The 13,368-nt window shown below is 39.8% G+C and overlaps 1 protein-coding gene across 1 annotated transcript in view; it reads right to left on the bottom strand.

Annotated features, from left to right (window-relative positions):
* Window positions 1-12,722, bottom strand: part of NDUFS4 (NADH:ubiquinone oxidoreductase subunit S4) — a 49,765-nt gene extending 37,043 nt beyond the window's left edge. The window contains exon 1 of the mRNA XM_076363045.1: window positions 12,569-12,722. Within this exon, the coding sequence (XP_076219160.1) occupies window positions 12,569-12,654 (86 nt within the window). The 5' untranslated portion in view covers window positions 12,655-12,722. The remainder of the gene's footprint in view (window positions 1-12,568) is intronic.
* Window positions 12,723-13,368: the final 646 nt, after the last annotated feature.

Here is a 13,368-nt window from a genome sequence, read left to right as displayed (position 1 = left end):
CTCCCAGATTACAGCAGACTAGAAACACTTTTGAGAGAGGGGTTTAACACATTAAGAATAAAATGACCCCAAATTATTTAAAAATTTTTGTAGTAGAAATCATAAAACTCATTATGAAAAGAGATCTGGTGTGCTACTTTTACAGCAATAGAATAGATAATTTATAAGATGTCCAACTGCAGTTAGGTGACAGAAGGTCTGAACTACTGCCACCTGTACAGTTGCTGATCAGCAATTCCATTACATGCTACTCTCCAAACCAGAAGACCTAATCTTAGAAATTAACCTCAGATCACAATCTGAGAACAGCAGGTTCCCCACGAACCAGTGGAAACCTCTTGTAGGCAAGTCAGCCAAAAGGCAAATACTACTAGAAATGCTGCACAGCCTATATCAACTGAATTTGACATTATCTAGTCAGAAAGCCTAATAAAGTTAAAAAGGAAGAGGGAAAAGTTACGTAGGGAGTAAAGAGAAAATACACAGGTGACACACTTGCTCAGTTTCTGCTTTCTAAATGTCAAACTTCTCCCCACACATGCACATTCAGGCATTCACACAACTAGACAATAACTAAAAACTGTGCTCTCTTTATAGTAAGAACAACAAAAGTCAAAGGGCTTAATTCCAAAACTGTGAGGAATGAAACCAATGTTCCACAACCCACCTCTGTCTTAGGGAAGTTTATGCATTTTGAACAAGAGCCTTTGAGTCATGTAAAATTAAACAAAAAAAATGAGTAAAGATTCCTCTGTGTTTGCAAACTGGTTTATGGCATAGCATGGTCCTGCATTTCATCCCTATCCTTTCCTCTTGATTTAGTCTTTCTATTTGACTGCACTTAAAGGCTTAAGTAATACTTATTCCAATAATCTCAGGTAATAGCAAGGCCTGTAAAACATGGCATATAAATAAAGGCAACTTATTTCTTATTTAATGCCCTCAAACACCTGAACTGTAAACTATTGAACTAAACTATAGTACAAAAAAGAATCCTTTAAAGTGTTACTGGAAAACTACATCTTGGTTTATAATGGCTCACAAAAGTCAATTAAGCTATTTGGCTAGTAAGCCTCGGTTGTTGGGCAGCTATGAAAAAATGTATTCAAGAGCTATCTATTCATTTATGTTTGTAGTACTTCATAAAAGCCACTTAAAGACAGCCAAATGCCCCACAAATGGAATGTGACATACAGAAGCAGGTCACTTCAGAACTGTATGCTCTCAGCAGTTGTTCTAGATGAGAATGGGATAATCTAGCTAATACTATTGCGTATGATTTTATTTCACCCTTGCTTTGTCAACTTTGCCTTGTCTCAGCCACCTTACTCTTCAATTTCCTTCCTGACATGAAGCTTTTGTCCTCAACTCCTCTTTGAACAGTTGCCATTCCACAGTTATCAGGTACCTTAGCTACTCTCCATTATATCACACACCTTAATCACACCACAGCCCATTTTTTAATTCTTCTGCCTGTCCACATCATCCCTTTCTTGACATATTTCCAACTTCCTGTTCACACACCTCTGAGTGGAACAACCCCCATGATGTTTCAGTAAATCTTTGCCTACTGAGTTACATGCAGAGAAGATATACCAATGGTGCCATCTTACATGCAAGAATATAATTTGAGTTTTCAAGTCAGCTTGTGCTCTATTAACAGCCTGAAGACAAACTCTGTCAGACCATGCATCAGGACCCTAAGGCCATTAACAGGTCTTAATGGCTGTGACCAGCCTCATCCAGGGCCTCCACGAACACCCCCTGCCCGTGGCCCTGGAGTTCCATTTAAGCTCAGCTCTTGGTCTTCAGCCCTTGGGTGAGCGACATCATTAAGTGTACCCGCCTCCAGCCCTGTCTCCAGCTCCTGCCTCTGAGCCTGGCTAGACCCCTGACCCAAGCTGCAGCGTGACTCCAGTCCTGTTCAGACACTGTTGCCTGGATGGACTTCAGACACACGTTGCAGCTTGTCTCCAAACCTGTCTCTGGTTCCTTTTGCTCCTGACTGGACTCCCCAGATGGACCCTGGACCTCGCTCATGACTTCGCTGTGTCTGAGACTGTTAATGGACCCTATTACCAGCACCCAAGCTCTCCTCATACATAGATGCTGTGGGACTGTGCCCTGGTCAGTGAGGGCACTGTCCCTTCTGGGATCACCCTCAGCTTCCAGCTTGCCTTACCTTCAGGAGCAGCCAGCCCTTGCTGCTCCCTGACACTTTGCTAGTCATTAATTCCTATCAAATTCAGTTTTTTCCAGTGTATGCAATATATTTGCATTTGTTTTTCAGCCTCATTACTTTGCAACCAAAGCACAGGACTTAATTTTTATGTAGTCTCTCTATAATGACCAATTTTAAATCTTACCTCTTTTTTAAAAGATACTAACCACACAGGTTTTTTGTTGTGGGTACCAGTGTGATTAATTAGCTTCTACAATACACATCCGTCTTTAGCTTAAAACAAATGGTTGGCTGCAATGTAAGCAACTTATGCAAGTCTCCAACAGAAGTTTTAAAAAAATTATGACATCAAAACTTTAACTGCTATTCTACATGCAAGTGCAAGTAACAATTACATGGCACTAGTTTAGGCATTAAAAAAAAAAAGGTCATTTCTTCTAGAGTACTGTATCAGCATCTGCAGTCTTGGGACAATAATTCTTTAAATTGATAAAGGATAAATTATTGTGTGTTACAAGAGTAATATAATGAAACTGCCAAGCTACTTAAATGAAGTCTACTTTAAAAGAAAGCGTGAGTGCCCTGTTGTTCTATAGTTATCTTACTTCATTTTGTTTCCATTTACTGCTATTTATTAATGTAAATACAAGCATTTTTTGAGAACTCACCTTTGAGAATAAAAATAAGCTCATCAGCTACCCTATTTGTGTGTTCTCTTGTACTTACTTATACACTGACCCTCTCCTCCACTAGTACCATTCCTTCCTTTTGCTAGTCTCTTTCCATATTCTTACTATCTGAGCAGCTATTAGCTCTCTGAAAGGAGACTGCTAGCCTTGCCATTGCTCACTCTTTTCTAAAGTGGAATAAACCCTTAAGGCAAAAACAGTGCTTCAAATGCAAACATTATTCTTGAATTCCAGTTCAGACAACAACATTCAGATTATTTGTCTCTTCCTTTGGTAGGCACAATCAACACTGACATATGACAAAACATCACTGCTGCAGAATTTCCCTTCGGATAACTTACGCAGCACATACAAATACTCCTTGAATATATGACAGAACAGTCAAAGCTACTGCATGAAGAGCTCTGCGTTTTTTTCCTTCATTTAAAATATAGTGGTTCTACTGAAAGTAGTAAGCCACTTATTTATTCTTGGGTCTTTAAATAGCCACAAAATACATCTCTGGTTTTATAATGAAAGATGGTACTTCTGAACATTATTGACATCAGATGCAATACCCATAAAAATCTCTACTTAAAACTAAATACATAGAAAAGATGAAAAATTGAACAGTTATCCTCTGCAACAAAATTTTGGTTTGGACTTTAATACAAATGGCATCACTAACATTTAGTAGAACATTACTTCATTATCCTGACAGCAAATGACAAAATCAGAAGAAGCATTTACATATACATTCATAATAAAAATGTTTTCAAGTATTTTATATAAAATACATTAAATTTGATTTTTAAAAAATAATTAATAGAAACTGTTTACGAAATCTTCCATGTTAACACTCCAAGAATAAGCAGCTCCAAGAATTGTTTGCCCACACACATTCTGGAGCTGCCTACAGCCTGTCTAGTTGAGTCAAAAGTTAATTTACTTCCTCAACATCAGTCACAGGTCAAGGGAAGATTAAGACAGACAAAAATTACTGCAGCTAGAAAGTGGCTTGTTAACAAAATGGTACCTAAACATACTGTTATACTGCCAGGAGGGAACAACTGCACTTTGAAACTCAGACATATGCCATTCATTTCTTAGGAAATATGCATTCTAAGGAAGATAATGTTCAGCTTGCCTCCTGCTAGTTTAACAATATCTTTTATTAGGAACAATAAAGGATGTGATCTTAAGACAGTTTGGAGGTACACTTTGTAACACACTCAGAATTAAATTCTTACAAAAGAATTTAAAAAGCGTATCAAAATCCACTGTATTGTCATGAGAATAAAAACATGTACATGGATAAAACGTATAAAACAATAAACTCTCAAGGATTATACAAATTTACTGAAACTATTAGTATAAAAGAAGATTTTTTTAAACTTGGGGGTTTTTTTTAAACTGTCAGTAGGTTCAAGCTCCCCTGCTAACTATAAAAGTCTCTCATAATTTCAATTTCTTACAACAGACAATTTCATCTATGACAGACCATTTGGCCAACAGCAGAAAAATCAATTTCTTACAACAGACAATTTCATCTATGACAGACCATTTGGCCAACAGCAGAAAAATCAATAGCTGCCTGGCAGGGAGGGATACTTTTAATTTCTAGTTTTTCCCAAACTACTAAAAATTTAGTTTCAGGCCCTATGGTAACCAAAAAAAAAAAAAAAAAAAAAGGCAAACAGACATGGTTCACTCTCAAAGAACGAAAAATGCACAAGTTTAAGAACAGATATTTTCCTATGCATTACAAAGAATCGTATAAAACATAGTAACTATGAACAAGACTGCGTGTTAGTCCCAGACAGAACTGAATAGTGACATTGCCTTTGTATCTCCAGAAATTCACCTTATGCCTAAAACTGTTTGCAAGCATGCTTAAAGTTCACAAATTCCTTAAAAAAAAAAAAAAAAAGGAAAAAAACACCACAGAAACAGCCAAAAGGTTGGGGATGATGAGAAATTATTACCATACTAAACAGATGATTTATCCATAGGATGTGTTACAAAGATGTCACCAAAAGCAACATTCAAAATTGAGAACGCAGATAGAAGTTAAAAATATCAACCATATTAACTGTAATTAGTGTTTCCATCCTCACTATTCATCAACATGTGCTTAACAATAAGCAAGATTTCCCACAGTGCCACAGGGAAGATCTACTACATTGGTCTAATAATCCTACTGTTGATTTGATTTGCGTTTACTTCCTCCCAAAAAAAGAAATATCAGATACTGATTTTGCTTGTGTCTAGTTGTGAGTGAAAGGCCAAAGAAGCATGTTACTGAGGTAGATGGTATCAATTAAATTCTCAAGTTACTTTGGGTTCTGGAACTTAACTTCTGAATCCCACTGGCGCATTTTGATAGTGTCTGTTTTTGTGAAGAACAGCTTTGAAAGTGACAGTTCCTATCAGTCAGAAATACAACCCAACCCAACTGTCTTCTGGGCTTTTCCAATCATATATAAATATTGCATCAAGTTGAGATGTGTAATGGAATAACAAGGTTAATGCTCAAACCTACATTAAGGCAACATCAAGGTCATTTTTGTAACCCAAAAAGTAGTATTTTCTAGTATGAGTTAAACCTGCTAAACAGTATATATTAAACCACCACCACTAAAGCAAATTTTATTATTTTGTTAACATAGATTTGAAATTCTATCTATTGACAGCTGGCATTCGAATTCCCCTTCTCCATGTATCCATATGGCATTTCATCTTTCTATCAATTTCTTTATTTATTTGACAAAAAAATGTGCTTGAAGTCATTGTAGCAAATTCTACAAGTACATGTCTCTCAAACTTTGAGATACCAAATATGCGGTATTAGGAAATACCAACACGACAGCCTTTTCTATAAAAAAAGTTTGGGGTTGTTTTGAAAACAAAATGTGTGTCATTTTCAAATGCAGTATCAGAACCTATTTTAAATTGTTTAGTCCCTGAAGTGAAGTATTATGTCCTTCTGTTTTAGGGTACTAGTGCCAACAAACTTCACCTCTACCCTCCAAGGCTTTTTTGTTTGTTTTTTTTTTTGTTGTTTTGGTTCGGTTTGGGGTTTTTATTCATATCTCCACTCCTCTTCATATCTTCAAAGTAGAGAGAAGATTATTAGGTTCTCAAATCAGTAGATTTAGGGAAAAAGTTATTCTAGCATGTAATAATTCTTTTTTTAAAGATATGTCAAACTTCAGGTAAGTGACCTGCAGTTCTGAGCCCACAATGACTAGTCGCCACAGAGCTGGTAAGAAGAGCTTTCAGCTGTTCTAGTGCAGAAGCAAGCACATCGCTTATTTACTAGTTATCTTTCAACACAAACATACCTTAAACATCTGTCTGCTTGTTTCTGTTAAACCTTCGCTTGCTGAAAAGGCTGTCATTCCTCCTGCTTTGGGTTTCTAATTCCAAAAGTGAAGGAACCAAATGTAATCAAAATAAGTCACTCCACGTTATATGCCCAATAATGAACAAGCAATTTAAGAAGCCTCATCAGGAACATTTTGCTGTCATAACGCCTGCTCTACTTACTTCTCCATAATTACATTAGAAAGACAGTCATTTCCAGAACAACACATCTCTCCCTTGCCCCCATTCTCAAACTTTGGCTCTCCCAACCTCTTTTCCCCTTCTGCCCCTCTTACTTTCATGTCTTTCTACCCATCCTCTTCCTCACCTAGACCAATACTGAAAGCACTTGAACTTTAAGAAACATTATGGGAATCCCATACAACTTTAAGAACAATCTTGATCTTGATCTTAGCTCACTAGGAGACAAGTTGTTCGTTAGAAGAAGGCTAAACTACATGATACGTGGTCTTTTTCACTTTTTCATTTCTCTAATCTGTGACAGAATTCTTCACTTTGACAGCAACATGCTACTGCTCTAGTGTTTCATTACATCCAACATCTTCGCTCCTCCATGGGGGCTTTCCAAAGCTTCCTCTTTCCATTTTAAAGGAAACCAGGAGCACTCCTACACCCTACTTCCTATAATACCAAACAGAGAAGCCAAAAGCAGGAAATCTAAAACACAATTCTGGTGTTTCAGAGCTACTCTGACCTCGTAATAAAGATGCATATCCATGAACAACACACCAGTCATGAATAAGACAGTATGCTGTTGTCCCGCCAACTCTTACAGGACAGAAGCAAGTAGTGATGGATTAACGTCTTTGAGATCCTACGTAAAGTACTACAAAAGGACTCAAGTCATCCTGCTTGTCAGAAATCTCCTCCTCTCTCCCTCAAAGCATGCAAAACTGATGGGGGAAAGAGGGCCTTCCGGCACAAGAGCAAGACACCAGATCATCATCAAAGGACATGTGACTATAAAAAATAACCACTGATGATGCTTTCAGTCACAGTGAATATGCAAGATTTGGCTGCTAGACACTCTCTTATCCACACAATCATTATCTGAACAGTGTGGACAGAGTCAAAGGGAATGGAGTTTAAATGAATTATACACTTAGATATATGAAACATCTACTTCTCCCAAACTACTGCTTCAGGCTGTCTGCAAGATCAGACAAACACTCATGGCTGCCTGGAGTTTTGTTTTTAAACTTATGGTCCTTAAGTGTACAAACTGCAATGTTTTTCATCTTTTTTCCCCTCGCTATGTCCATTTGCCTCTCCACATCTTTCACCTTGAGTCTGCTCCAAACCTCCACATCACCACAATCTTATGACCAAAAAACTCCCTGGAGTTTTATTCCGCATTTCAGTTCACAGTTGTACTGTTGCGTTGTAAGATAGTCTGATTCACTGCACTTTCTCTGATACGCATTAAAAACAAAATAGATATTCGAGATAAAATTATAAAATTCAAGTTAAATACATATTTTAAAAGGTCTTTTTCCCCATGAATAAAAATGAAACTATGTATAAACACCACTTATACAGCAAAGGCAAGACCTCAGAAAACTTTTTCCCCTGGTCTTATCTTGAAATTTTATACCAGGTACTGTTTGCAGATGCAGTTAGCCATTGGAATTAATTTTGATGAAGTTAAATGCTGCAGAACTATTTTTTTTATTAATGAAAACAAAAGCTTCTGATGTGTCTGAACCTGACAACACCACATGTACATTATCCTGCACAGTATATGAGCATAAGTAGCAGACACACATTACAGCTGGATGAAATAGTAAATAATACAACTGCTGCAACATCATACTTATGCCAAACTTTACAAAAATGTCACACTGGCTGGCACTAACACTGGCTAAACAGTGCTTCTATTAACCAGATGCAGTCAGAGCTTTGTGCATCTTTGTGTAGCTCTCTGGTCTACCCAGGTCTAGATCTGGGAAGTCTACTAAGCCCTATTTTAACATATGGTTTAGTATGAACATGCAACAAAAAGCCAACACTATTTTGAAAAAGGAAAAAAAACCAAACCAAACAAACAATAACACAAGAGAGTAAGCTAGTTATCTTGAGGGGAAAACAAAAAAACTTTTTTTGAAAAGTTAATAAACATTTTCTCTATTATTCATGAAAAAGCAAGACAGAAAATGAAACAGGTTTCTTCTACATTTTATTAAGTCCTTTATGTTCGCACAAAAATGGCTTCCCCCTCTTTTTACTGGGGGGGAAGCTTGCTTATGTATACAGTAACTGAAGAATAAGATTTAAATGGCATCCCAGGTTTCCTCATTCTCTTGAGCATATAGCATGAATTGAATAACAGGCTTTCTACTACACAAATGTCCATAATTCTTTGCTTTCATAACCTCAGGTATCCATTTATGATGAACTAGCAAAACATTTGCTATCATACTCAGAGTCTTTACAACAGAATTAGAAAAGGAAGGTAATACATTTTGAAGAACCATAATTTATCACTGAAAAGTGACAAGAACAATCCATTATCATGAAATGTAGACTGTGTGGCCAGGTATTACACCTGCACACACAAAATACTCTGCTTCTGCAACAGAAATTAGTATCTTTGTATCCTGACTGCAATACCTTGTGAAATAAAGGGACTCTTTGAAATACTAAGTGATTTTGGAACAAATAGCTGATTCCCAGTTCAATAGAAATTTGTCTGAAGTTTTGTTTTCCCAGCTCCACCTATCCATATTTTCTAATGCAAGGAGACAATGCAGTCTTTCTCAAGACAAAGACATTTAAGAGTCCCTCCTCTGCTTTCCTCCAATTCACATGAAACTTAAAGAAATGTAACTGTATTATTTAAATTAATCCCCTTAATCAAATTTTGGCTGCAGATCACTAAGAGGTAAAATTTGAAGGAATTAGATAAGACAAACAAGGTACAACTTTCCTCCTGAAGAGGTCAAACTCAGAAGAGCATGTTCAATATAATTTCAAGCTCCTGAAACCTTGACAGATCTTACAGCATGAAAGCTTCAAAACTGTGATCTAAGCAACGGAGGCACTTCTACTTTCTGTATCAGCTCAAGCCATCTGCTGATGGTCTATTAGGCTCACCACCAGACAGAATAATGATGGACTCAGTAACCACTGCTTCAGTGATTTAAACGAGGCACACAGGACTTCATAAAGATATGAGGCATGTTGCTGCGTGTTCTCTTAACTTTGGACTGAGCACCTATTTCATTGTTACTGTTACCAGTAACCAGTTCAGAATCATCAAGCAGCTTGGGCATGCATAATTTGAAGTGCTAAACATGTACAGATAAATGCAATCTTTGCATTAGAGGAGTCATAATATTTGTAAGAACCAAATATAACTCATGGAAATCAGAATAGAATCTCTCTTGTGACTTCTGGAAAATGATCTTGAGAATTGTTTTCAAAATCAGAGGACAGCTATATTATTCTGTAACTGACTTTCTGAAAACTGGAGAACCATCAGAAGTTCCACATGCAAAAATCTGCAAAAACCACTGCAAATAAAACTACCACTTGAAGGTTTTAACTTTAATCCCACAGTGCTCAAACAATAAGCTATATTACTCTCATAACCTAATTTAGGCAGATAACATGAAACTGTAATTTAACCAAGTTGTACCAAACCTGACCAAACCGTACTCTGAATCTGAGTAAACAAAAGCATAGTGCTGAAGTGACAGAAGAATCATTTAAATGCCCTCACAGCTGACAATTCCAGCATCTTCTTAGATGCATCTCCTAAGAACAGTGTTAACTTTTACTGTTAGTAATTCTAACACCTATATTTACTTTAAGACACACATCTAGCATACTGGCATAGTACATTCTTTCTACAGATTGACAAATACACAGATTACTCCAATAATAAATTACACAAAGAGGACAAATATACTCTGAATTTACTGTAACAAAGAAGCTACTTGCACCAAACTGTATCTGCCAAAACACTTTTCTGAAAGGAAACCAGTATCACAGGATCTGTATATCCAGTTGCAAGATACGCTGCAAACCATTGGCTTCTCAAAGAAGTAGGCTTTTGGATAGTTGCTGATCATTATAACTAGAAAATAAGCTTAAGTGGTTTGTATTATAAGACGATTTGCAATTCTGTGAGGTAGGGAAGTTCCTTTATCCCCTTTTTACAAAATGAAATGTGAGATACTAAAGCTAGAAATGGGATTTGTATACTGCCAAGCTTTGAGGCATCTACCTGTCTACTGAAATTTATGGTATTGGAGTTATCTAGATTTCTGGTAAAATACAAAGGATTATATGGTATATAAGAAAGGTATCCACAAAAGAAAACAAACCAAACAGCTGCTTTCAAGAAGCAACAGAAAGTATGGAAACAAAAGATACACTTTCTCCCATACACCTCTATCTATTTTTATTAGCTCACTATGAGCTGCAGGAAGACATCTTGAATTTAAAATTTAGAGCCCTGAATCCTTTTCTGTAATTACGTACTTTGATTCTCCCTTCCAAGTAGGCAGACTGCAGCGGCTGCTTAACAATATTTTTTGTATGAAACAGTAACTGAGAAGAAGAAAGATGTAAGTTTCAGTGCCTACTTCATCAAGAAAATAATTAATTACTTTACAAAAATTATGCAATGAATGACAGCCTTAACTGGTCCTTCATACTGCCAAAACGATCTTATTCTGAAACATCTTTTCCTTGTTCCAAGGAAAATTTTATTCTCACTCTTCCAACATGCAATGATCGCAAAGATGCGTAAAACTTCAAATAAGAGAGACTCATAGTGCTCTTCCCTGCCTCTTCCCCAAGAAACCTGCAGATTTATGATCAGGTCACTCTCCTACGGAACGTGAAGCATAAGTTCCAGTCCCCCTCAGGCAAATATCTTCAACCTCCCTCTTATTGAAATTATTAAGGGACACTAATTCTTCAGTGTCCCTCTGTGGCAGGGAAGAAACCTAAGGTACTATTTCAAAGAAGAAATTTCCTGGAAGAAATGCCAACTTAAGAGTCCCTACCTCACATTTCCATGCTGTTCATTCCCACCCCTGCTATCTCCTACTACTTGTTCTGGAATTAACTGCTTAAAAGGTAGAGTGGTAAAACTTTAAAATAAACAAAATTATTTTTAACCTGAATCAGTTGACTGCTCCGATTTACCACATGGCACGGGCAACAAGTTGTGCCAACACCAGAGAGGACTAAAAGAAGGGCAGAAATAAGCAGTCAAACATGAACAGAAAGTTTCTGCATTAGTGTTGAGCAATTCCTAAATCCATATTCACAGATTCCAAAGCATTTTTATGAGACTGAGGGCACTGTAAAACAGGTGCCATTGTAAGAGGGACGAAGCAGAGTAACTGATGGGACAGTCAGAGCATAAAAAGCAGGAAAAAATAGTATGGCCGTAGTCCTCCTTTCTCTCTATATGGGTATATATATAGCCTTCTCTGTGTGTTTTTATGTATATACACACACACATATATATATTTAAAAAAAAAGACCCCACAGATTTAAAAAAGTTACTGAAACTATGCTGTCTGTATGTTTATATGTAAAGATTTAAATAGCATAGAAAAGCAAACCCTCCAAATCATCATTAATGGCATTGAACTGTATTTTTTCTCCTGACTAGAACGGAGTCTTACAAAAACTTAAGTCCTGTGACATGCACAGAAGCAAACACATGCACACATCTTCAACTAGAAGTTGGGTCAAGTACAGGACTTTCAATATAGGTCTCTGCACTAAAGAAACAAACAGCAAAGAGCCACCAAAAATGATAAAGCAATTTCCAGCATTATTTCGAGGAATCAGTGAAAGTATCTATGTACCCCCTGAGAAAAGTAACAGATCTTGGGGAGGGGACAGAGAGGAAAAGCTACAGGGTACAGGGTGGGGCAAAGGGGTGCAAATCTCTGGGAAGACCGTGCTGGCGATGGAAGACGCCATCGCCCTCTCCGGCTCCCTGGCAGCGAGGCAAACTCTGCCCGCCACGCCGGGCACGGCGGAACTCCTCTGCCGTTTCGACCAGCTCCCGACCTCCGGGCGCCGCAAGGACACCGGGCGGGCGGTCACAGCGAGGAAGACAGCAAGGACAGACACGGACAGACACGCACAACCCTGGAGGAAGACCTCGACCAGGCGCCCGCTGTCAGCCGGGCAGCCCCCCGCTGGCGGCGGGGCCCTGCGCAGCCCCCCGGCCTACCGCCGAGGCGGCCGCGGCGAAGCCCTAGGCCCGGGTCAGCCTCCCCGGGAGCACGGCCGCCCCCGCCGACGGGCCCTGGCTGCGGCGGTGCCGCCCGGCCGGCGGAGCGCCCGCGGTGCCCGTTACCTGGCCGGCGACAGGCGGGCCGCGGAGGCCCCGCTCCTCACGACAAGGTGCCTCAGAGCCGCTGACATTGAGAGAGCCGCCGCCATGACACTCGCCGCAGCCGCTGGGAGACGGCGGCGTCGCAGGGCCAAACCTCCTCCGCCCAGACAGGAAACGCGAAGGCGAGGGCGGAAAGAGGGAGCGGGAGGGGCGGGCAGGGACGGGGCTAGGGTGCGATGGAGGGAGTGCTGGGGAAGGGGAGAAAGGGAAGGGCGGCGGGGCGCTGCTGGCACCCCATCGCGGCACTGAGGAAGGTTAGGCCTGATGCCCGGAGCCCCGTGGAGGAGCCGTGCACGCATTGGGGCGCAGGCGCCCCTTTCCCCCAGCTATGCGTTCGGCGCAGAAACGTTTTCTGGCAGCTTTGGGCGTGACGCCATCTTCTCGATGGCAGGGGACGAGCCCCCGGGAGGGATGGCGCAGGCCCCAGCGCCCTCACCGCCCCCCGGCAGGGTGGCGGGGCTGGCCGGTGTGTGTGTCTCCGGGACGGGCCAGCAAGGCAGGGAGGGCACGGCGGGCTCCGAGCCCTGGTGTCCCCGGCGCCCCTCCTGCTTGGGCACAAAAGCTGTGGGACGGGTATTTTTTGCCCCATTCTTTGCCATTACGTTTCACGGGCGGAATGGTGCACTCCCTACAAAGACATCAAAGCTTCGATATATCGTCTTGCACCTGTTTTCAAACATAATTTCACTGTTTAAAATGGATCCACGTTCTTGGTTCACTACGATAAGTCTCTTGACATACTGTGGTACTTTTAGGAGCTC

The sequence above is a fragment of the Aptenodytes patagonicus genome, chromosome Z, assembly GCF_965638725.1.
Source record: "Aptenodytes patagonicus chromosome Z, bAptPat1.pri.cur, whole genome shotgun sequence".
Taxonomy (NCBI): domain Eukaryota; kingdom Metazoa; phylum Chordata; class Aves; order Sphenisciformes; family Spheniscidae; genus Aptenodytes; species Aptenodytes patagonicus.
Note: the sequence above shows the minus strand (reverse complement) of the source record. Positions and strands in the feature narration are given on the sequence as shown.